Source organism: Patella vulgata, chromosome 2, assembly GCF_932274485.2.
Source record: "Patella vulgata chromosome 2, xgPatVulg1.2, whole genome shotgun sequence".
In the NCBI taxonomy this organism is placed as follows: Eukaryota; Metazoa; Mollusca; class Gastropoda; family Patellidae; genus Patella; species Patella vulgata.
Genome location: NC_065880.2, coordinates 88,794,466 through 88,820,139, shown reverse-complemented (window position 1 = coordinate 88,820,139; position 25,674 = coordinate 88,794,466). Strand labels below are relative to the sequence as shown.

At 37.6% G+C, this 25,674-nt stretch overlaps 1 protein-coding gene across 1 annotated transcript in view; it reads right to left on the bottom strand.

Annotated features, from left to right (window-relative positions):
• LOC126810062 (uncharacterized) overlaps positions 1 to 20,503 on the bottom strand; it is a 141,116-nt gene extending 120,613 nt beyond the window's left edge. Inside the window, exons 1-16 of the mRNA XM_050535012.2 lie at positions 20,062 to 20,503; positions 13,396 to 13,456; positions 11,344 to 11,421; positions 10,608 to 10,700; positions 9,498 to 9,625; positions 8,373 to 8,478; positions 7,456 to 7,573; positions 6,632 to 6,729; positions 6,180 to 6,260; positions 5,411 to 5,495; positions 4,524 to 4,625; positions 3,314 to 3,345; positions 2,788 to 2,881; positions 2,418 to 2,509; positions 1,598 to 1,678; positions 342 to 461 (exon numbers count right to left, since the gene is read on the bottom strand). Of these exons, the coding sequence (XP_050390969.2) occupies positions 342 to 461; positions 1,598 to 1,678; positions 2,418 to 2,509; positions 2,788 to 2,881; positions 3,314 to 3,345; positions 4,524 to 4,625; positions 5,411 to 5,495; positions 6,180 to 6,260; positions 6,632 to 6,729; positions 7,456 to 7,573; positions 8,373 to 8,478; positions 9,498 to 9,625; positions 10,608 to 10,700; positions 11,344 to 11,421; positions 13,396 to 13,443 (1,356 nt within the window). The 5' untranslated portion in view covers positions 13,444 to 13,456; positions 20,062 to 20,503. The remainder of the gene's footprint in view (positions 1 to 341; positions 462 to 1,597; positions 1,679 to 2,417; positions 2,510 to 2,787; positions 2,882 to 3,313; positions 3,346 to 4,523; positions 4,626 to 5,410; positions 5,496 to 6,179; positions 6,261 to 6,631; positions 6,730 to 7,455; positions 7,574 to 8,372; positions 8,479 to 9,497; positions 9,626 to 10,607; positions 10,701 to 11,343; positions 11,422 to 13,395; positions 13,457 to 20,061) is intronic.
• Between the last annotated feature and the right edge of the window lie 5,171 nt (positions 20,504 to 25,674).

Below are 25,674 nucleotides of genomic sequence, written 5' to 3'. Positions count from 1 at the left end.
GCTACCTCCGACAAGACACATTTCAACTAGACGTTATGCCCTGCATGTTATACCCGACAAGACATACCTGATATGTTACGCCTGATATAATAACCCCTGACATATTACATCCAAGAGGTTTGCCTTACACGCTAGGCCCTAACTGTTACACCCAACAGGTTACACCCTACATGTTACAGATGACGAGCTACACCCGACAGACTACGACCTACACGTTACACCCTACATGTTACAAACGACAAATTACAACCGTTACCTTACTCTTAACAAGTCACACCCGACGTGTTACGCCCAACAAGTGGATTATAAAAAGAGAATAAAAACGATTGCTATTTTCTTACCTCTTTTATAAAGTTAATATCTCTACGAAGGAAATACACAGCTTGTTGAAGATCTTGTTCTTCACATAAACTAATGGCTTCCTCATGAGCTGACCATAAATTCTGACTAATAAACTCCTCCTATAGAAACATAAAAAACATTCATTAAACGGAATTAACATATTTCAAAATCGCCAATCCTAATCAGGTAATTTTCAAACAATATCTTATTTTTTTAAGACTTAAAGATGCATTATGTAAGATTTAGATAAAGTTCTAGGCATTCTTGCTATAAAACTTCGAAAATAGATACTATAAAATGAATAATTTGAAAATTTCATTGAAATTACTATATTGCGAGCGAAGATATTAGCCTTTAAAAGTTTGACAAGACGTGTGCAATAATTTCAACTGGTTGTTCGAAGCTAAGTCTCGCTCCTCCATTTTTAGCTGATTATGGCCTGGATCAGTTAATCAATGTCTAAATTAATAATTTATTTATTATTTTAGGCCTAAAGAAAGACCTGCAATAGGCAGATTGAATGTATGTTTAAGTTATTCATTATTTAACTTTTAACAAAATCAAACCAAAATATCATTTGCAAATATCAGTTTTTAGTTCATCATGACAGTAGCAGTCTAATTTCTGCACAACTCCCTGCTAATGAAAATGAGTATATGCCATGCAGTGCAGTATGAGGAATAATTTGCCTAGATATTAGCACTACAGTTTCTTATTCTTTGAATCCCAATTATCAAGACTTGTGTGCACACATGGAACCTTGATTTTTTGTCCCAACTGTACAACTAGATGCTGTTCCTTATCATGTCCCTCCTACCAAAACCGATGAGGGGGGTTGGATGGCCGAATGGTTAGCATGTGCGCGCTGCGCTGTATCATACGGTCTGTCATTGAGTCAACTGGCGTGGTTTCGATTTCCCGGTTGTACGTGACAAGGAGTAGGGTACGCCTGTCCAACCTCGTGGGTTTTCTCCGGGTCCTCCGGATTCCTCCCACTGCTAAAGACTCCTACGCGCAAGCGAATTAGTGAAATAAAATTGAACCATGTGTTAGTCCCGAAATGACCTAGCTTGTGTTGAGTGGATGTTAACCCCCATTTCTCTCTCTCTCTCCGAAACCGTTGACAAAAGGAAAACAAGGTAGATAATCCACCGGAACATTTTCAGCCAACACTGGGTTCGAACACAGGACCTCCTGGTTATTGAGTCAGGGCTTCAATCTCTGAGCCACTAATAATTTAAACACGATTACTTACCTCAAAACAATCTAATTGTTCATTCATCCACGCTCTGATTCGTGATTTAACAGGATATTGCTTCTTCAAATGTTTTATTAACTGAAATATTTTTATATTCTAAATAAACTACTTTACCATAAATAATTAAAGAAAGACTTTAACTTTACAGTCGACTTATTCAGTGTAACAGAGATTTCATTCCATGTAACAGAGATTTCATTCATTTAATATCAAATCTTTGTTTAAAAATTCGTAAAAATCATTTAAAATCCCCCAAAATCATCAAATTTGTACTTGTGTCCAGTGTAACCTGTCAGTCAATTTACAGACAATAAAATTAGAACATCAAAGATTTTAACCTTAGAACACAATACTGTTAAATTTACAGTTTTTCTGTGTAAAAATACTTAAAGATATACAATGAAATTTGGATAATGCTAAAAATGGTCATATTCTTTGAAAATAATATTTTGCTTACGGAAGTAAAGAAAATATGACCACAATCAATCAACTGGCAACATTTTGAAGCGAAAGTTCAGCAATGTACTATCTAGAATTGGATCTTGATGACCTAGATGAAATGAAATGAAATGGGGTCTAATGTCCTACTAATCTGCTCCGACTGTGCTAATGAAGACTGGAATACAGAGTGCTATGAAGGAAATTTGGCCGGGCAATGTAGGGATCGAACACGTGACCTCCAGGCTAGCAATCTAGCATCTTACCCACTTAGCCACCATGCCTCCGGGTAATTTAGCTAGTTGGGTAATAATAGCCAGAAATACTGACAATAATTTTTTAAAATATGAAAGAAGGAAGTCTGACGTTAGTTCCGAACCTGTTCTTTATGTTTCTGCATATTATGTTGTAGACTTTCTACTGCTTTACGTAAGGTTATCACAGTCTGGGCCTGGGACACTAATAATTCTCCTGAAAAACAAAATATCATAAAATTCTTCCATTCAATCAATATCTCAAAACTATTAATATCCATCCATTTACAACGGGTCAGATCTTCATGTAGTAGAGGCCATCGAAAGTATAAAAAACAAAACGAAATATAGATCTGTATTTTAATCAGATTGGGTTTTTGAGAAGAGCTTCCCACCCACCCATACACAGATAAGAGCCAACTTTAAATTAACATGGAGTAATTAGAAAGGTTGTAATATTTTGCCCATGTTTATGTTACGAGAATAAAAGATTACCTATACCAGGTTGAAGAGTATCTAACTCGGCGTTACTTAAAATAGCCTGATAAATTCTTCGTAAATATTCCTGCATAACGGCTTCATTTATTTTCTGTATAAAAAACAATATGATCGATGCTTAAGATTAAAATTGATAATTAAAAAGAACTCCACACCCTTGTGTACCAAAAACTAAGTCAAACTCATTTCTGTGGAGACTTTAAATTCCAAATCTGAAAAATTTCTAATTAGCAAACAGAGAAAAAAGAGAGAAATGTGGTTTGACATCCAACCTCGTGGGTTTTCACCGGCTCCTCCGGTTTCCTCCCACTACTAAAGAGCCCTACACAAGCAAATTATTGAACAAAAATTGACTCAATGACAGACCTTATCATACAGCACGCACACGCTAACCATTCGGCCATCCACCCCCCCTGTTGACAGTAGAGTTATCCGCTCCTGATTCAACCACAGTGCTCATTGATCAACAGTAAATAAAATCATCTATGAGAGGAATTGTTTGTTTTCTGTGAATCTAATTTACCTCATTCATTTCTTCTGTAGATATTGTTTTATCTGAAAAAACAACAAATCAAAAAATATATGGAGTGACTGAATCTAGGTTTAACAGACGATCATTAGAGACAGTAGGGATTTCAGTTTGAGCGTTTATTAGTTTTACTGGATCATCATGGAGGGACTGTAGAGAATTCAGTTTGAGTGTTCTTTAGTATTAATGGACAATCATGGACTATGGGGATTTCAATTTAGGAGTTTGAGAGTTTTAATAGACAATCATGTTGGAGACTGCAGGGACTTCTATTAATTACAATAAAGGCACACAGTAACCATGAATATCAATATTAGATCCAAAAACCATGTTTAACAACCATTTTTACAATGGAGTGAAATGGAAATAAATGAAATGAAATGGGGTTTAACGTCCTACTGTTCTGCTCCTATGCTGGGCTAATGAAGATGGGCATACGCCATACAGTGTGCTATGAGGGAAATTTTGCCCGGGCAGCAGCACTATGGCCTACTCTTATATCGAATTCCAACTGTCAAGGGATCTTTTACCGTGCACGTCAATGTGTACACAGGACCTCGGTTTTCCGTCCCATCTGAACGACTAGACAACTGTCCTTTGTCAGGCCCTCCATCCTGCATCACTGACAAGGGGGAACCACGCCGGAAAATCTGGATGAACTTTCTCAGCCAATGCAGGGATCGAACATCCGACCTGGGGTTTAATGTATCACCAACACAATATTTCAGTCATTGGGACTAACATATGTCTCACCAACACAATACTCTGGTCATTTTGAGACTAACATATGGTTATTATATCAACAACACAATATTTCAGTCATTGGGACTAACATATGGTTATTTCTTATCTGTGTAATGTGGGGTGGGATAATTTTGCCGACTAACATTTCGAGACTAACATATGGTTCAATTTTATTTCAATCATTCGCTTGCGCATAGTGGTCTTTTAGCAGTGGGAGGAAACCGAAGTTGGACAGGCAACCTTACTCCTTGTCACGTACAGCTGGGAAATCAAAACCACGCCAGTTGACTCAATGACAGACCTTATGATACAACGCACACGAGCTAACCATTCGCAGTTTCAATCTCCCTTGCCCAAACAGCATCATTGGTCTACTCTCCTTCTGGCTCACCTACCTTGTCTGCCCTGTAAAGCACAAGTGTATGCTAAAACGTGTTTAAGAGAAAAAATGAATTAATACCTTTAAATTCTTGAAGACATTTTTGACGGAACTGTACATGCCAACCTTTCGCTTCCTTGTCTAAGATATTACTGAGAATCGGTAGACAATTGTTGATCAAATCTAAAATATTTTTTAAAATATCAATTTTTATAACGTTAACAAAATAAAAACATTTTAAAAAAGAAGAATAACACTAATTAATGGTATAAGACCATATTCCTGAAGCAAAGGTCCGAGAAATCTATCTCTGGCCATTGCTGGATTGGCTTCTGATACTTGAGCTTTTAAGGGAATGTGTCTATTCTTCCCGTTTAATCAAATATATCCCAAGTACATCAAAATGACAGCCCTTCATTTAATCTGAGGTCTTCCCTAAAACTTTGGACAGTGATTTAAGGTATTCTTTGTCTCCATACAGTATTGTTTACATTGTGTTCAATTGATAGCCTCATTTGTCACGCCATTAGTTTTTCTGCAAGATTCTGCTATGCACTGGTTAATTGGGCATAATAAAATTGTGAGTGATGACGTAACGTTATGTAAACATATTTGGTCCAATTTCGAGATTTGTTTAAAATGTAACGATATTGTTACGCAGTTAGCTATTGGTTGTTAATCGGACTATTGACCAGTCATAATTTGGAACAGAAATTTGCTTTCTTTACAGCAGTGAGTAGTGAGATTAGCTCTAATCAAACGAAACACTGCGAGGAGTACGGTACAAGATTGGAGGTAAAGCTCCATTATTACTGCACAGGCCTCTATTTGAAATATCAAATATAATTTGTTGAGACCAATTTTGCTGTGTAACATCTAGCTATGGTTGAACGAACGAAATGATGAAATGATCTACCCTGCCCTACAAATAATGAAACAATCTATAAAATATATTTTAAGGAACTTACCTTTGTTAAATAATCGAAGATCTATTTCTAGACCTTTCGGGGTTTGATATCTATATGGGACTGGTGGGGGTTGGGTATCCGTTACCTGAAATATATAACAACAGAAACAAAATAAAATGGTGTTTCTGAGATGGGGATACGCTATACAGTGTGCAGCTTTTTCACCTACATATCATTCCATCAAGGGTGCTTTTACATGCGGGGGGGGGGGGGTGGGGGATGGCCGAATGGTTAGCGTGCGCGCTGTATCATAAAGTCTGTCATTAAGTCGACTGGCGTGGTTTCAAATCCCCGGTTGTATGTGGCAAGGAGTAGGGTCGCCTGTCCAAACTCGTGGGTTTTCTCCGGGTCCTCCGGTTTCCTCCCACTGCTAAAGACCCCTACGGGCAAGCGAATTATGGAAATAAAATAAAACAATAAGTTAGTCCCGAAATGACCTAGTTTGTGTCGAGTGGACGTTAAACCCATTTCTCTCTCTATCTCTCTCTCTCTCTCTTTCTCTCTCTCTTTTACATGCACGCCAATGAGTAGATAGCTGAACTCCAGTTTTTCTCCCCATACAAATAACTAGATGATGTTCCTTGCCAGACGGGAGCCATGTTGGCTCAATGAATAAGATGTTGGCTCGCTAACCCAGTGGAGGACCAAGATTTTTTTGTGTGGTTCCCACTTGTCAGTGGTGCAGGACGGAGGGCAAGGAACAAAGTATAGTCGTTCGGATGGGACGGTATAACTATCATAGACTGTAACCATGACAACATATACATACCTTACATCGATCACTATGAAGCATCCGACACTGTTCCTTGATATATTCACAATAATTACTTAATTCTCGTTTATGATTCAACTGAAATAAACATCATAATGTTACAGAATAAATAAGATAGGTTGCCAGACAACAAGATCACTAGGTCGTCCAACTAGATAGACAATAAATGATCGTATTTCCATGTGGGTGTATAAAACTGAACTTGTTTATATACATTTATGATATCAAACGATTTTTATTGTAGATATGTTTAAATGTAGCCTACACAGATCCTCAGATTTACATAGACCTTCTTTCCACATCAATATGGGATATCAAATTAATTCTGAGGAGATGAAGATTGGGACAGATAAAATATTTGTTACAAAAGCCAAATATTTCAGTGGACCAGGTGAATATCTACAAATTGTGATAGCTCATTTTTTATCGAACAGAAAACGGTTACTTACTCTAACGGTTAATTCTGCTACTAAATACTGCATATGTTCTTCACGAACTTTGAACCCTAGGTTACCAAACGTTGTAGATGGCATACCAATAAATATATCTTAATAAAAAAAAAAACATGGAAAACAAACAAATTTAAATGAAGGAATGGGTTGTAACAGGAATAAACACAAAAAACCCATAAAATAAAGAAATTAAATTATTGAATGGCTTTTACAGGATTAAGGCTGAAAAGTAGTGCCAGGATTTTCCATTATTAGAAGGGTGGGGGTGTACAAATCACAAAGCAGTTAGCCCCGATGAATGAAATTTTCAAATATTCACAACAAGAAACCAGATTTTGGAGTATGTAGTGGAAAAGGATTACTATCACCAGTAATAATTACAGTGTGATCTTGTGCGTTGTCATTGTGAATATTCAACTAAACATATTACCTTTCAAATTCCAACATATTCAAATCACAATCTACAGAATAATAAACTCGAAAACTGTTTCATATTCCCCTTTTTAAGGTTGGGGCTGCTCCTAATCAGTCAGAGGATTGATAAAAATACATGCACTAATTTCAAAATTTTTAAGTTGATCCGAATGGTTGTAGGGGGGCACACACACACAAGTCTAGAGCTGTCATTGTTGTATATATTTTGACATGTAATATTACCACCTCTAAATGTCAGCTTTTGTCTCTATGGCAACACTACATCATTTGAAATACAGTGGACTCACTTTCAACATCGTACGGGATCAATACAATATGCTGTTGTATTCAGTGACAAAGTCCACTGTAGTTATTACCGGTAAATATTAAAAATAATTTTTTTATACCTAATAATTTCCAGAGTCCTGTGGCCCAACCTCGTACTGATTGACTAAGAGAGAAGAAATGAGATATGAATCTGTTTCTAGCCGTTATAATCATTATCCTTAAAGCTAGGGCCGTATCCTGTAATATATAATAACATATCTATTGAATAAAACACAGTAAAATACGAATGCTGAGAAGTAAAATTAGAAGCAGACAGATTTATAATAGTGGTCTGATAAACAAAGACAGATGAGTGGCCCAATAGACAAATGAACCCATTTTAACATTCCCCTGCTTTCTTCGAGAAGATGAGGGATAGAAAACTTCTCATAGGAAAGAACATATTGTATCCAGAATTATCTCCCCTTTAGTCTTCAAATGTCTGATTCTGATTCTGTTGGCCTCCTCTGATCTGCTGCATCCAAATATATGTAAGACCATTCCTTCTTATCATGTCTTCAAATTTATGATAATGAAGGTCTCCTCTGCATGCAGTTTAATTAAATGTATGACCATTTCTTGGCACTGACTTGACATTTGTTTTTTATATCTTGCACGGGGGTGGGTGGCCGAATGTTTAGCGTTCTCCATAAGTAGGCCTAGTCGTAACTTTCCATCAATAAACAATCTGTGACATCATTTTAGTCCTTCTGCTCATATTCTAGTCTATATTTCTATGAACAGTAGGACTAAAATGACGACATGGATTGTTTATTTATGGAAATTACGGAGGAAATTACTTACACTGAAATTCACCTGTTGCAGGTAATATTGACATTCGGGTTCGTGTTATACTTATGGAAAGAATATGTTGACTTAATTACTTGCATTGTCTAAAAAACTAAAAAATTTATGAAGCTTTTCCAGGGAGCTTTAAAATCTAAGATACCAAAATTTGAATTTGATCAAAGTAAATTATAGACGGCCAAATACTTACATCGAGGAGTGTACTATGGGCTCGTTCCGTGCCTTTTTGTAACAGCTGCGTCAGGCGCCATTTATGGAACTGTCCCGGAAAATGGATGCTATCGACTTCAAATTCTCTGAAAAAATATGAAAACATGTTTTAATAGCCAACACAACTACGTTATTTTGGGACTAACATATGGTTTATTTCTATTTCATAAAATTGCTCGTGCGTAAGGATATTTAACAGGAAACCATAGTACCCAGAGAATACCCACAAGGTTAGGCGAGCGACTCACTCCTTGTCATGTACGAATCTGGGATTAAAGAGAGAGAGAGAGAGAGAGAGGGGTGGTAACTCCACTCAACACAAACTAGGTCATTTCAAAACTAACATATGCTTTATGCTTTAGCAGTAGGAGGAAACCGAAGACCCTTCTCCTTGTCACGTACAACCGGAGAATCGAAACCACGCCAGTTGACACAATGACCGACCTTATGATACAACGTGCATGAGCTAAACATTCGACCATCTTTTAAATTCTGAATGAGTACTTTTAAATGAAAGTATATAAACTGTAACGCGGGTACCATTTAATCTTTAAACAAAGATTGGATATTAAATGAACGTGAAAGAAACTAATGCTAAATACACAAAATTAAATGATACCTGGGTTACAGTGATAACACTATCACAATGACCAGAGACTTTAAGAAAATTAGTACTATCCTGATTTATGAGCACTTGTTGCAGGGGGGGGGGGGGATCAAGGAATTTTTGTTGGAGGAGGGTTGCCCAGTACCTGAGACAATGTATCTGAGAACCCCTCACCCCCAGCCCATGCCTTGAAATTTTTTGAGAAATACATGGTCTCTATCATCATTTTGGCATATATACATATATACACACAGAGCTGTTTAAAGAGAGATAACAATATTTTTATGAATTAATACGATGACATTGTGATTTATTTTCATCGATGCAAAGCATTATTTGCGATATCACATATGCCTATATCATCCCATCCCATCCCATCATCGGACAATAAAGGATCCCCCACCCCCTCCTTCCCCCCTCTGGATCTGCCCCTGTATCATTTACACTGAGTTAATTCTAAATGAGTAATTGTAAGTGAATGTATATCTAACAATGTACCCGTTTTTCCAGACACTATCCAATTGTTTATCACTGAGCCGTTTAATTCCACCGAATTGATTAAGAGCCACCTCATCTAACTCATCAAACGTTGGAGCTATAAATAAATCTTTATAATCTGTCTTACTCTGAAAAAAACAAAACAACTAATCAAACGTTGGAGCTACTGAACAAAAAAATTAAAACACAACTCACTCTTCGTAATTAGATTCTGACAAAATATGATCATCTTATTTTGTGTGTAATTATAGTGTTCTTCCTATATTCTACTTGTATAATGTATATGTTTTGTAGTTTGGGAGTTTGGGAGTGACTTCCCACTTTAAAATGCTATTGCATTTCAAATGATTTTGAATTTATCCTGATATTACATGTATATATTATGTCTTTGTAGCTTAGGAGGGACCTATGCAAGATTAGTTTTTTTGTTGTTTTTTTTTGCAAACTAAATACGTTGCCTCATTAAATAAAGTTTTTATTATTATTATTATTATTATTATATTTCTTAAAAAACAAAATGGTTATCATTCAGTTATTTTTAATCTCAAATTTTTCCGTTTGAAAAATGAGGCTTCTATTTTGGTTGGACAATAACAGAAATGCTGATGCCCACGCGTTATTCCCCCATTAATTACTACAGAGGTTACAATTCTATGGGATATGGAGCTACGGTGGCTAAGTGGGTAAGAGGCTGGCTAGCTAGTCTGGAGGTCGTATTTTCGATCCCTGCATGGGAAGGGAAAGTTCATCAGGATTTTCCGACATGGTTTCCCCTTGTGGTGCAGAATGGAGGACAGCTGTCTAGTTGTTCGGGTGAGACAAAAAATGAGGTCCCCTGTGTATACATGCAAGTAAAAGATCCCTTGGCAGTTGAAATTCGATATAAGAGTAAACCACTGCCCAGGCAAAATTTCCCTCATGACACACTGTATGACATTTGCCCGTCTTCATTAGCCCATTTTAGGATAATAAGAACATCTACTCTGGTACCTCTCACCCCCACACACACACTTCTTTCCCCCCTCTCCCCCTCCCACTTCTTTCCCCCCCCCCCCCCCCCAGCGTTAGGTTAATCTAATGAACAGAAAATATAAGATATTAAAATCTCACCTTCAGATCTACACGGTTATCTTTATGTTCTGTTAGTGGTGTGGGTATGTTAATGGGAAAAGTTCTCCAATGAAACAGCATTTTCTCAGCCAACTACAAAATAACATAAAATATTACAATACATTAAACATATATTATGGAAGATTAGATAAAGAGCTGACAGTTCTCACTATAATAGTTAACAATACATTAAACATACATTATGGGAGATTAGATAAAGAGCTGACAGTTCTCACTATAATAGTTAACAATACATTAAACATACATTATGGGAGATTAGATAAAGAGCTGACAGTTCTCACTATAATAGTTAACAATACATTAAACATACATTATGGGAGATTAGATAAAGAGCTGACAGTTCTCACTATAATAGTTAACAATACATTAAACATACATTATGGGAGATTAGATAAAGAGCTGACAGTTCTCACTATAATAGTTAACAACTAGGATATGCTGAATATTTAAGTCGAATTGCTCCACTCTAAGCCAAGAAAACCTTATTTTAAAATCACCGTAGCCTCGATTGTCATTGTTACCGCTGTCACGATAATTAACAAATTCTCGATTATCAATGTTGATTTAAATTGACCAATAAGGTTGTTTGCAATGTCGAAGACTGTGGATGATACTGAGTTAGGGAATTGGCTCCTTTAAGTTACTAACTCATCTCCTTTTTTTAAATTCTTGTGTTTGTAGTTGATAATTATATATTTTTGACAAGAGTACAAACCCGTTTCATTGACTCCATTACTTCAAGCATATCTGGATGAATCTTTTCCGTATCAAAATGAAAATATAACGGCTCTTTCTGAAATATAAACAAGATTTTAGTGAATCTGCTAATGGAATCAATCTAATTAAAATACACATCTATATTTCGTTTCATTTTTTTTATACTTTCGATGGCCTCTACTACGTGAAGATCTGACCAGTTGTAGTTGAGAGAGAAAGAGAGAAATGGGGTTTAAAGGGCCAATCCCGATAATATTTTGGAGAATAAAACTGCTTAATTTTGTGTTAAAATCCCTTAAAATTCTCTACCTTAGGTGCGAGCAACTAACTCAACATATGAGATACGTTTTCAAACAACTTAAACCCGTCAGTCTTCATCTGGAAATGGAGACTGGTGCCCCAAGCTGTATTATGCAGTGTCTGGATGTAACCAGACTTTTATTTTATAAAAATAATGTGTAGGTGAAATTTACCTTTCGTTATCAAGTACAGCACATGGGTCATTCATTGTATAGACCTTTGACGGAACAGGAATCGATTATCAGGCCATCCAACGAAAAAATTTACCCGAAATCTTAAAAGGGTTACGTGTCCGGATAAGCAGTTTTGGCGTTCACGCCCAAACGACTCAATATTTTGAGCTGAAATTTTGAGGCAAGGTAAATACACCATTCTTCTATATTTTGGCGCTTAAATTTCATACGTATTCAGACTTTTATTTTTGAGACTCTGTTCAAATCAGGACAATCCCTTTAATGTCCACTGGACACAAACTAGATCATTTTGGGACTAACATATGGTTCAATTTTATTTCAATAATTTTTTTGCGCGCATGGGTCTCTAGTAGTGGGAGGAAACCGGAGGACCCGGAGAAAACTCACGAGGTTGGACAGGCGACCCTACTCCTTGTCACGTACAACATGAAAATCAAAACCACGTCAGTGGAGATAGAGAGAAATGGGGTTTAACGTCCACTCGACACAAACTAGGTAATTTTGGGACCATCATATGGTTCAATTTTACTTCAATAATTCGCTTGCGCGTAGGGGTCTTTAGCAGTGGGAGGAAACCAGAGGATCTGGAGAAAACCCACGAGGTTGAACAGGCGACCCTACTCCTTGTCACATACAACCGGGGAATCGAAACCACGTCAGTTGACTCAATGACAGACTTTATGATACAGCAAGCACACACTAACCATTCAGCCATCCAAACCACGTCAGTTGACTCAATGACAGACCTTATGATGCAGCGCATGCGCTAACCATTCGGCTATCCAACTCTCCCCCTCACCCCCGGTTGTAGTGGAAGGCCACATCAGAGGTCATATGAGCGGCTTTTGACCCTATAACGCCAGACATTTGATTAACCAAACAGCGTAGATGTTTCTAGTGGGTTACCCACAGTTCTGTGCACCCCACGCCAAAAACTTGTTTTAACAGACCGTTTCATTGGCTAATCCCTCACAATATCCAGAACTCGGGTAATATAACAACTCTTCCAGATCCTAGTGTAGTAAAGACAAGTAAAACGAAATTTTGAACTATAAAAAACAAAACGAAACAGAATCTGTGTTTTAATCGGATTGCTAATGGAATATGAAGAAACACACAAAAAACTTTCATGGTCATCAATGAAGGTTTTTCATTCATATTTACCATTTTGTCTTTTTTCTGGACACATCCTATGAGCAATTTCAGTCTCATTTCTCAGTATCCTTTAGAACAGTGATTCTCAACCAGTGTGCCGCGGCACATAGGTGTGACCCGAGATCTTCCTAAGTGTGCCGCAGAATTTTGAAAGGCACACTACGAAAATGCAAAAAAACACATGATCCCAATTGAGTATTCGCTGATAAGTCCATATATGTGTTTTTCTTTATTTATTTTAAAACATTCTATGTTTCTACGACTAGTCTCTGTCTACGGTTGTATCCTGTCGGACTTGCCATGTTTTTATTTTGCAAAATTCAAATGTTTTTCATATATATTTAGCCAGTTGTGCCGTCGTTTTTTCCAAGGTGTCTTTAGAACTATATTTAACTACTAACCTCTGGTCCAGTCGTCTCCACCATATCTTCTTCTTCTTCCTCCATCATTTTTAACAATTATCTACAAAAATTCAAATCAGTAAAACTAAAAGTTATGTTTTATGGAATAATCTACCATTTAGTATAAGATGTTGTACATCTCTATATTCTTTTAAAAAACAACTTAAAACACATTTATTTAATCAGGCTTTTAACTGACTCTGTATACAATTGTATATAATGTATATAATCTTGTTGTTTATTTATGATTATATTGTCACTTTGTAAAGTGCCCCCTGAACATGTTATATGAAAGGGTGCACTATAAATATGTTGTAATAATAATAATAATAATAATAATAATATCAAATTGTTGACTTTAGAGAAGGTTGGGGTGAATGATTAGCACATACATGTACTTATTTTGTACCATCTTGAACACCCGATAAATATGCAGACAAACTGTGTAGCGAGCGTATGCCTGTTTTCATTAGCCCAGTTCTGAGCAGAACAGTAGGATATTAAACCCCATGTCATTTCGTTTCATTTTACATGTACAAGTCTGGGTGGGATAGGATCCTACTACTGGTACAATGCTTTTAAAGACATTTTCATGTTTACCTGACTGGGATAAGATCTTTACACATTTGGGTGAGTGGGATAGGATCTTGTAGATATCTTTCTACACTTATTCATTAGCCACCATGTAATGTATATCAGTGAAAAGTATGTCTGACTAGGATAGGATCTATATGAATGTGATACTGTCAGTTCTCATCTTTTTGAAGTTCATATACAAACACCCAGTATGACTAGGATAGGATCTGTATGTAACTGAAGTTGTCAGCTGCCATCATTTATTATATGTATGTATATATATGATAAACACTGGACTGACTAGGATAGGATTTATATGAGTGACTGGGACAGGATATATTATATGAGTGTCTGACTAGGATATGATTTATATGTATGAGCAGTTTTATCAGATTACAATTACAAGGTATATAAGATTACATGTATAATATGAAATAACTTACATATATCATACTATATTTACATCATATTCACTATATAGGCCTATATCTTACATCTAGGCCTATATCTTACATGTAGATCTATATCTTAGATGTAGGCCTATATCTATGTAGTTGAATAACACACTATTTATGGATAACAATTACTATGGTTTATTTCACTGCGACGTTTCAACAAGATTTCACAAGTCGTTTTTTTGTGTCATATGCTTGATAACGACTTGTGAAATCTTGTTGAAACATCGCAGTGAAATAAACCATAGTAATTGTTATTCATAAATAGTGTGTTATTTGATTATGTTCCAATTACTAAATGCCATTCAAAGAATTTATCCTACACCTATATTCTATTTTACATGTAGATATATTCTGTGTTACGAAACGAAATGAAATGGTTTTTAATGTCCTACTGTTCTGCTCCTATACTGGGCTAATGAAGATGGGCATACAGTGTGCTATGAGGGAAATTTTGCCCAGGCAGCTGCACTATGGCCTACATGTACTCTTATATCGAATTCCAGCTGCCAAGGGATCTTTTACGTGCACGCCAATATATACCTGGGACCTCAGTGTTTCATACCATCCGAACGACTAGACAGCTGTCCTTGTCAGGCCCTCCGTCCTACACCACTGACAAGGGGAAACCACGTCGGAAAATCCTGCGCCTTACCGACTTAGCCACTGTGGCTCCCATTTTGTATTACAAAAACATTGGTAACAGTTGTAACTCCTAATGAAATGAAAACATAAGGTCTGTCATTGAGTCAAGAGGCGTGGTTTCGATTCCCTGTCTGTACCTGGTTCAATTTTATTTCAATAATTCGCTTGCACGTATGGGTCGTTAGCAGTTGGAGCAAACCGGAGGATCCGGAGATAATCTATGAGGTTGGACAGAAGACCCTACTCCTTGTCACGTACAATCAGGGAATCAAAACCATGCCAGTTGACTCAATGATAGACCTTATGATGCAACGCACACACATTAACCATTTGGCCATCCACACACCCTTTATCTAAAAAAACCTTCCTTTTACAACTTTAGACTACCGGTAATTGGTTAATAATTGCAACTAGGGAAACAGTAGCTTACAGCGAGGCAGTGACAAGGACATTCTTTAGATTCCTTTAACTCAAGACATTCACTAAAATCCAGATGTTTTCACTAAATACTATCTGATTAATTGTATTCTTCTCTAAGAATAAATGTACATGTATGTACATAAATGTATCTAATATAGCATTTCAGAGATAATAGTTTCTTCCAAATTGTCAATTGATACAACTAAATAATGTTATGAATAAAAGAAAATGAAATAAAATTGGGTTGATTCATATACAATGTACGGTTCTGCACCAAGCCAACAAATTGTGTTATTAAGGAAATTTAGCCTGCTCAGTGGTGTTTCGATATTTTAGCTGCCAAGGATTCTTTTACATGTATGCCAACATACATTGTATAAACAGAGAATAAGGTTTTTTCATCCCATCCGAATGACTAGACGCTGTTCCCCATCAGACCCTATCTTCGACCAAGTTGAAAGAATGCTGAAAATACCCAGGGAACTTTCTCAGTCAACGCTGGGATCGAACCCAGAAACCGTCTGGTTAGAGAGCCAGCACAATAATCACTGAGCCACCAGCACTCCATAAAGAAAATGAATAGGTACACACCTGCAATGTTTTCAATATTATCTTTTTAAACGTTCCCATGATATATTCTAGGGGGTTGGATGGCCGAATGGTTAGCGCATGTGCGTTGTATCATAAAGTCTGTCATTGAGTCAAATGGTGTGGTTTCGATTCCCCGGTTGTACGTGATAAAGAGTAGGGTCGCCTGTCAAATCTCAAGGGTTTTCTCTGGGTCCTCAAGTTTCCTCCCACTGTTAAAGACCCCTACGCACAAGCAAATTATTGAAGTAAAATTGAACCATATGATGGTCCCAAAATTACCTAGTTTTTGTGTGGTGTGGACCTCCTCTCTCTCTCTCTCTCTCTCTCTCTCTCTCTCTCTCTCTGTGATATATTGAATCATATAACATTTTACCAAATATTTTCCTCTCAGAAAGAGAGATAATAGAAGATAAAGATATATCCCTGTGGTATAATGACATGTATATCTAACCTTATTTTCATACTGCCCTATTCACATATACATGTAGTTGTAGATTTGATCCTTTTAAAAAATAAAATAGGCAATTCGCTACATTCTTAACAGAAACCACAGATGAATTGCATTCTTTTGTATAAGAAAAGATATTTTCCTCTTAAGGGGGCATTATGGGAGATTTGATAAAGAGCTGGCAGTTCTCACTATAATAGATAATAGATAAAAACTAGATAATGTAAAGGGAATATGCTGAAAATTTCAGTCAAATTGATCCACCCTGAACTGATATATTAGCGATTGAATGTTAGGCCTAGTCTCGATCATCATTACTAAAGTCAGTACGATAAAAAACATAGTCTCAATTATCCATTTTGGGATTTAATCATCAATGAGCGTTGAGCAGCAGATTGGATTCAAATCCAGTGAAAATCTAACACTTAAGATGGCCTAAAGAAAGACCTGCAATAGGCATATTTAGCTCTTGCATAATGTATGTTTAAAAATGTTTAAAAGTGAGATAATAGAAAATCCAAACCTCTTGTGTCCCATTTCAAACTCCCCTATGTAGATGTATATAAGAACTAGACTCACTGGACGTTGTACGCGAAAAGGTAAGTACATACCTGTGTACCTGCCTCGTAATAAGAAGATAACAGAAAATGAAAGGTAGAGATTAAAATTAAACTAATAAGCCAATGAATGACAGTTGATATGGTCCCCCAGTCATTGTACCAACAGACCATTAATTTAACATAAACATTTAAATTAATAGGTTTATCATACTTCATATACCACACATAATATACCATACGTGTACTTAATATACCACACTTAAACTTAATATATCATACTTAATATACCATACTTAATATACCAAACTTACACTTAATATACCATACTTAATATATCACACTTAATATTGCACATCTTTCTTTGGGCTTGAAATGTTATCTAAATTATTAATTAGACATTAATTAGCTTGTCCAGACCATAAGCAACTCTCGATGGTATCGATGGCCTGCAATATTTTCTGGATTAGAATCCTATCTGCTGCTTAATGCTCATTGATAATTAAATCAAAAAATGGATAATCGAGACAATGCTTTTTATCGTACAGACTTTAGTAATGATGATCGAGGCTAGTCCCAAAATTCAATCGCTAAAATCTTGATTCAGAGTGGATCAATTTGCATTAATTAGTTTTTAACTATTATAGTGAGAACTGCCAGCTCTTTATCTAAATCTAATCTCCCATAATGTATCTTTAATATACCACACTTAATATACCATGTTTAATATATCACACTTAATATAAATGTACCATACTTAATATACCACACTTAATATATCACACTTAATATAAATGTACCATACTTAATATACCACACTTAATATATCACACTTAATATACCATACTTCAAATACCACACTTAATATACCATACTTAATATATCACACTTAATATACATGTACCTTGGTTTGTACATGATATCATGTGAGCCTTGATTCCTGTGTGTATATTACACTAGCCCACTAAGCAGGAGATCTTGGGTTTGATCCCTGTGTTGTCTGATGATTTTCCAGACATATTTTCCCTTTAAAATGATGCAGGACAAAGTGACAGGTAGGGAAAAGTGTCTATTCATTCAAATGGGACAAAAAAAAAATTAGGTCTTGTGCATACCATAGGCAGCATGTCGAAGATTCCCATGACAGTTGGTGGAAACTGAAAATAAGAGTAGACCATAGTGTTGATGTCATGACAACATTTCCCTTGTGTCACACTGCATGTTCTTTGAGTATATGTTGTTGATGCAGAAAAATAGGAAATGAAATGTGGTTTAACATCCCATTGTTCTGATTCAACTGGACTAATGAAAACAGGCATACGCCTTACAGTGTGTTAAGATGTGGGAAACTTTGCTACGCCTACCCTTATATCGAATTCCAACTGTCAAGGGATCTTTTATATGCATGCGCCATACAGTGTGTTAAGATGTGGGAAATTTTGCTTGGACAGTGACGCTAGGCCGACCCTTATATCAAAATTCCAACTGCCAAGGGATCTTTTATATTTACACCATTGTATACACAGGATCTCGGTTTTTCGCACCATCTTTTACGTGCACATCAATGCATACATGGGACACTCATGGCTTTACGTCCCATCCAAACAACTAGACAGCTGTCCTTGTCAGGCCCTCCGTCCTGCACCACTGACAACGGCAAACCACGCCAGAAAATCCTGATGTCAAGATTTGTATATATATATACACGATGTATGATAATTTGTACCTGACATAGATCAAGGCCTGTATATAAACATTGTGTTATAATTTGTGTCTGACGAAGTCTATGACAGGTAGGCCTACCTTTTGTCAAGGCCTGTATATAAACATTGTGTTATAATTTGTGTCTGACGAAGTCTATGACAGGTAGGCCTTCCTTATGTCAAGGCCTGTATATAAACATTGTGTTATAATTTCTGTCTGACAAAGTCTATGACTACCTTATGTCCAGCTTTATATGTTATTTTATAATTTGTACTGGACAAAGTCTGTGACAGGGAGGCCTACCAGGCTTGTATATAAACGTTGTATGATAATTTGTCTATGACAGGGAGGCCTAACTTATGTCAAGACCTGTATATAAATGTTGTGTTATAATTTGTGCCGGACAAAGTCTGTCTGTGATAGGTGTCTCATGTCCAGGCTTGCTTTCCAGGGAAGAACAAATGTTTTCCAGAAAGAAAAATGGGGTTTGATTAACGTCCCACTGTTATTTGGCTAATAAAGACAGGTTTATGCCAGACTGAGTGCACCACTGACAAGAGAAAACCGAGCTGGAAAATCTCTAGGAAATCTCTTTCACTTGATTTGATATTTGTTTATTTGGTGCAATGTCTATTTTCTGTTTATCTTGTAGATTTTTGTTTTATGTGTAGTGCGGTCCTCCTGCACTTACTGTTAGTGAACACTGGAATCAAATGAAATGAAATGGGGTTTATCATTGTTTATGCTCCTTTACTGACTACTCGGCTAATGAAGATGGGAATACGCCATACAGTGTGTTATGAGGGAAATTTTGCCGGGGCAGGGGCACTATGGTCTACTCTTATATCCAATTCCAACTGCCAAGGGGACTTTTTTCGTGCATGCCAATGTATACATGGGACATCGTTTTTTCATCCCAACCAAACGACTAGAATAGACAGCTGTCCTTGTCAGATCCTCCGTCCTTCACCACACATGACAAGGAGAAACCTCGAACACGCAACCTCCTACATGTACTTAGCGAGCCAGCATCTTACCCACTTAGCCACAATGGCTCCCCCCACCGGAATCAAATCAGGGACTTCCAGGTTACGGAGCAGTGCCTTAATTAGGCCCACTTTCTGACCCACACCATCTCTGCTCCCAGTAAAGTAAAAGTAGCCTACTATTCGACACAAAAACATTACCATGCTGTAACACAACAGGTACTTGGTTTATATACCACAGTAAACAAAAACTATAACATGATATAACACCTAATATACCATACCTGGTTAAAATAAACTCCTATATTTACAATTTATATCCCTTCGTTCACTCATGAAATTGTCATTATCTATGACATTGCAGCACTTCCGTAAACAAATAGTTATTTAGTCCAAGTTTCCGCTCCACCATATGATATAGGCTAATACTAGTATTAATTCATATAATATATATCCCGTATTCCGTACACTTATCTCCTCTGAATGCACATCCAAAACATGCTACATCTGTCACATTGACCCCTTTCTAGAGATACACACAAAATTCGATTGATGAAAGCATAATTTGACATTTCAATGCGCGTGCATGTACAAAACAAATATGTCAATGGAATGCTGATAGTACTCCCGGTTCAATGGTGAAAGCCGTTTGAAGACCGCCGAGTGTAAGTCTGGGTTCAGAAATAGGTTAACTGCTTGGAATATCAGGTGAAACGAATTCCTACCATTATCAAACCATTCTATAAAACAAGGAATAAGCTTCTCGCGTATAACGTGATGTCACGAGATTATACGAGAGTTATGTTGTTTATTAATGGAATGTGTCGTCTGCTAGCTGAACGTGTTTGTGTTATTTATATGGACGTATGAACATGATATCTTTTCAGATAAACTACACATACTATCATAATATAAATATCTAATCTGAAATAATTTGGTTACTTAAAGTTGGTTACATTTTCGGTTTGAAGAGGCGGGACAATTATTATTATTATTTCTTTTTTTTTTTTTTTGTCATAGGCCTAGGCCTAAAGCCATGGACCTAATTAATAGGCCATGCGATTTATAACTATAGGCCTGAACGTTTATAGGCAATGCGATTTAGATCTAAACTTCTATAGGCTATGCGATTTAGATCTAATCAATTTAATATTGTAAATATTCCATTTAAAATATCAATGCAAGTTTCCATCACAAATAAAATCAAAAGCCTTTTGAAAATTTTCTTTTTCTTGTTGATTTTTAGAGTCGGAATAAGAACTTGTAGGTCCGTGGACAACAGTTTGTCACATAGCTAGGCTACATGAGGCTCCCAGAAAGACAGCTTTTATGAGTCGAGAAAATTGTTTATTTTTGCTATCACTACTAATAATTATAAGATAAGATAAGATAAGATGTTTATTGCATCAAAACGTCCATTAAGGACAGCATGCATACATATACACTTAGACATCATGGTCATATACATTTAATAATACATAATTATTACATAGACAACTATGCAGGACGGAGGGCCTGACAAGGACAGCTGTCTAGTCATTCGGATGAGACGAAAAACCGAGGTCCCGTGTACACATTGGCGTGCACGTAAAAGATCCCTTGACAGTTGGAATTCGATATAAGAGTAGGCCGTAGTGCCGCTGTCCGGGCAAAATTACCCTCATAGCACACTGTATGGCGTATGCCCGTCTTCATTAGCCCAGTTCGGAGCAAAACAGTAGGACGTTAAACCCCATTTCATTTAATTTCATTTACATAGACAACTCAATACACTCATACAAACAGTATACTACATGTATATCTAAGGGGTTTCAGTTAGATATAGTTGCCACCAAATTTGATTTAGCTCTCTTATCAAAAGCCAAAAACACATATATAAAGCCACTGCCCTGGCAATCAATTTTGGTGGGTTAAAGAGATTAAAAGAAAATTGTAGGAAATCTTAGGATTATGTATACAATTAGTTGCATCCATTTTCTTGAAAAATGATACCGGTAATTTAAAGTGGGGCTAGTCTAAATTAGGGCCTCTCTATTTAAAAAAAAAATAATAAAAATAAAGATAGATTTTTTAATATAATTTTGCGATGAAAAAACACCAACAAAACACTGACAAGTAGGCCTAAACCATTGCCATATAAAACGGCTCTGCTATGATTGTATTTCCATATAAATTGTGTTTTGTATTTTAATATGTTCTATCGCTAAATGCCACTGAGCATGTAACTATGCCTACTGTTTACCAATATGTGTGATTAATATTCCCTATTGACCTAACTTAACAAACTATTATTTCCTTATAGAAAGTATTGAACTGCAATTAGACATAATATATTCAAAATTCGTTACACGTAACGACAAATACGTTAGCAAATTTAATGAATCTGAATTGAAGAGAGCTAAAAATAGCCTATTTTAACGGTATATAACAAAACGTAGATAAACAATCAGGTGTTCTAATTTTTTAAACGATAAAAATATGCATAAATGGTTCCCTCCTTTGGTAGTCCAATCAGAGCTGAACAGTAGCAGGGGCGGATTCAGAGGATTCAAGGCCGGGAGACCCCCCCCCCCCTCCAAAGATACATTGTCTCAGATACCGGGCAAACCCTCTCCTCCAAAAATTCCTGGATTCGCCCCATTTCATTCATTTCGGAATGGTTCGGGAAGAAAAGCGTTAGTTAAAACTAATTTGCAGGCGAACTACAATATACTCCCATAGCATATAGATATACGGTAAAGAAAAACCCTACCGAAAATATAGTAGGCCTATTTTATGGAGCGGCACATGGATCGTACAAGACGCAGGGCCATTGGTGTATAGCAGAGTGGTGAATGCCAGGGTTTTTGAAGCCCGCTTCCAAGTGCCAGTGGTTAATGCCCAGGTAATATGCCAGTTGTGTAGCAGATTGGTGAATGCCCTGGGTAGTGCCAATTGTGTAGCAGAGTGGTGATTGCCCTGGGTAGTGCACGTAGCAGTGTGGTGAATACCCCGTATAGTGCTAGGGGTGTAGCAGAGTGGCGAATACCCGTGGTAGTGCTAGGGGTGTAGCAGAGTCGGTGAATGCCCTGGGTAGTGCCAGTGGCGTAGCAGAGTGGCGAATACCCGATATTTTGCTAGGGGTGTAGCAGAGTGGTGAATACCCGGTATAGTGTGTAAGAGAGTGGTGAATGTCCGGGGTAGTCCTAGTTGTGTAGCAGAGTGGTGGATTCCCGGGATATTGCCAGGGGTGTAGCAGAGTCGGTGAATACCCGGGGTAATATACCAGGGGTGTAGCAGAGTCGGTAAATGTCCGGGGTAATATGCCAGTTGTGTAGCAGACTGGTGAATGCCCGGGGTAATATGCCAGCGTAGCAGAGTGGTGAATGCCGGGGGTAATATGCCAGTTGTGTAGCAGAGTGGTGAATGCCCGGGGTATTTGATTGGATTAAATAACACGACTGATTGTCTGCGATATCACTTTTGTGGAGAGAGAGAGAAAGAGATAGATAGAGAGAGAGAGAGAGAGAGAGAGAGAGTTTAACGTCCACTCGACACAAACTAGGTCATTTCGGGACTAATATATGGTTCAATTTTATTTCAATAATTCGCTTGCGCGTAGGGATCTTTAGCAGTGGGAGGAGAGGAAACTGGAGGACCCGGAGAAAACCCATGAGCTTGTACAGGCGATCCTTCTCCCGTACAACCGGGGAATCGAAACTACGCCAGTTGACTCAATGACAAACCTTACAACGCACACGCGCTAACCATTCGGTCACCCAACTCTCACATGTTAAAGAACTAATGAAATGAATAAGGTTTTTAACGTCCTATATACTGTCCTATGGTTTTTCGTCTCATATCCGAACGACTAGACAGCTGCCCTTGTCAGGCCCTCCGTCCTGCATCACTGACAAGGGGGAATCACGCCGAAAAATCTGGATGAACCTTTTCGGCCAATGCAGGGATCGAGCACCCGACCTCCAGGCTAGCGAGCCAGCGTCCTACCCACTTGCCACCGTGACCCCACGAAGAACTAAGGAACATGTAGTAGACTAGATCGAAGGAATTTGATCAGTAGCGGACTGGGTCTAAAAACCGGCTAAATCTGAGATGTAAATAACGTTAGGGCACGTGATTGTAGGCTAGGGTTAGGGTAATCATTGGGGCTAGATGTACAGGGTTAGGGTTAGGGTTTGGATCAGCACTAGACCTGTTTAATTCTCGTGATCTATGACGAAAAATTGAGCTGGTCTTATCATTTAAAACTACATGTATCTTAAAACCGGACGGGCATCCTTCACCTACTATGTCCGCCCATTATTCGGTAATAGTCTTTTGTTTAATTAAACCAGCGCGGAAGCCAATCATCGCCCACCGGGCATTGCTCGAATTCTATGAAAAACAGTAGTTGTAATAATAATAATGCTTTATTACACAACAACATGGTCAATACACGAGTATGGTAAAACATACAATACAAAGTACAAAGAACATAGAATTATAAGGTCTGCAGGGGTTTCTAAAAGTACATGTATATTATATATATACGCCATATAATTCACCGTGCAGAACGGAGGGCATGACAAGAACAGCTGTCTTGTCCTTCGAATGATACGAAAAAACCGAGGTCCCGCGTATACATTGGAATGCACATAAAAGATCCTTGGCAGTTGGAATTCGATATAAGAGTAGGCGATAGTGCCGCTGCCCGGGCAAAATTTCCCTCATAGCAAACTGTACATATGGCGTATGCCCGTCTTCATTAGCCCAGTATAGGAGCAGAACAGTAGGACGTTAAACCCCATTTCATTTCATTTCCATAATTCACTAGAGATTAGTCGTTTCGTCACGATTCACACTATAATATATACATGATCTGCCATGCAGTAAAATATATTGTAGCTTCATTTAATTGGGCCGCGGTTTCTGATGTCTTAACTGGTCAAAGTTCACAGACAGACCCAATGTTGACCCCTTGATAAATTGCAATGTTTATAATAAAAACAGTTTCAGGGTTAAAGTAGAAGGGGTCACCGTGAAGCCAACTCGAATTCTCTTGTTTAATACGGTATGTACGGCAATTCTGAGAGAGAAATAACTAGCGAGAGAGAGAGAGAGAGAGAGGGGGGGGGGGAGAGAGGAATAAACAGGAAGCCAGAAGTTGAAATATATCAAAAAGCAAAGGTAGCAAGGCGCGAAAATTATTGTAATTCGTATAATTTCAATTTGTAAACCCTTTTCTTTCTGAGACGGTATATAGGGACCCGTAAGGACCGCTAAATAAACACATAAAGTGCAGGATGGCCCTACACGACGCTAATTTTAAGGACCTATAGGGACTGAATCGCACGTGGTTTTGAGTCAGTACCCGCGGGTTTGGCTCCTGGTTTCACCATAAAATTATGGTCCCTATTGTATAACTGGCGGCCATTACATCATTGTGCAAAAAAAAAAAAAAAAAACAACCCAAAAACGGCGCAAAATTGTCCGCAATATAATAGCACATTGCATGGTGTATATCCGTCTTCATTAGCCCGGTTCCCACGTGGTTTCCTCTTACCAGTGGTGCAGGACGGGGGGCCTGACAAGGACAGTTGTCTAGTCGTTCGGAGGGTGCGAAAAACCGAGTTCCCGTGTATACATTGGCATGCACGTAAAAGATCCCTTGGCACAGTTAGAATTCGATATAAGATCGAGGCCATGAGTGCCGCTTCAGGGCAAAATTTCCCTCATAGCACGCTGTATGGCGTATGACCGTCTTCATAAGCCCAGTCGGAGCAGAAAAGTAGGACTTTAAACCCCATTTCCTTTTATTCCATTATCCCGGTTAAACCCCTTTTCATTTCATTTTTGCATAAGCGCGCATCTTTAAATTGTGTCCCATAAAGCACCGCAGCAAGGGCACTGACAGCAGC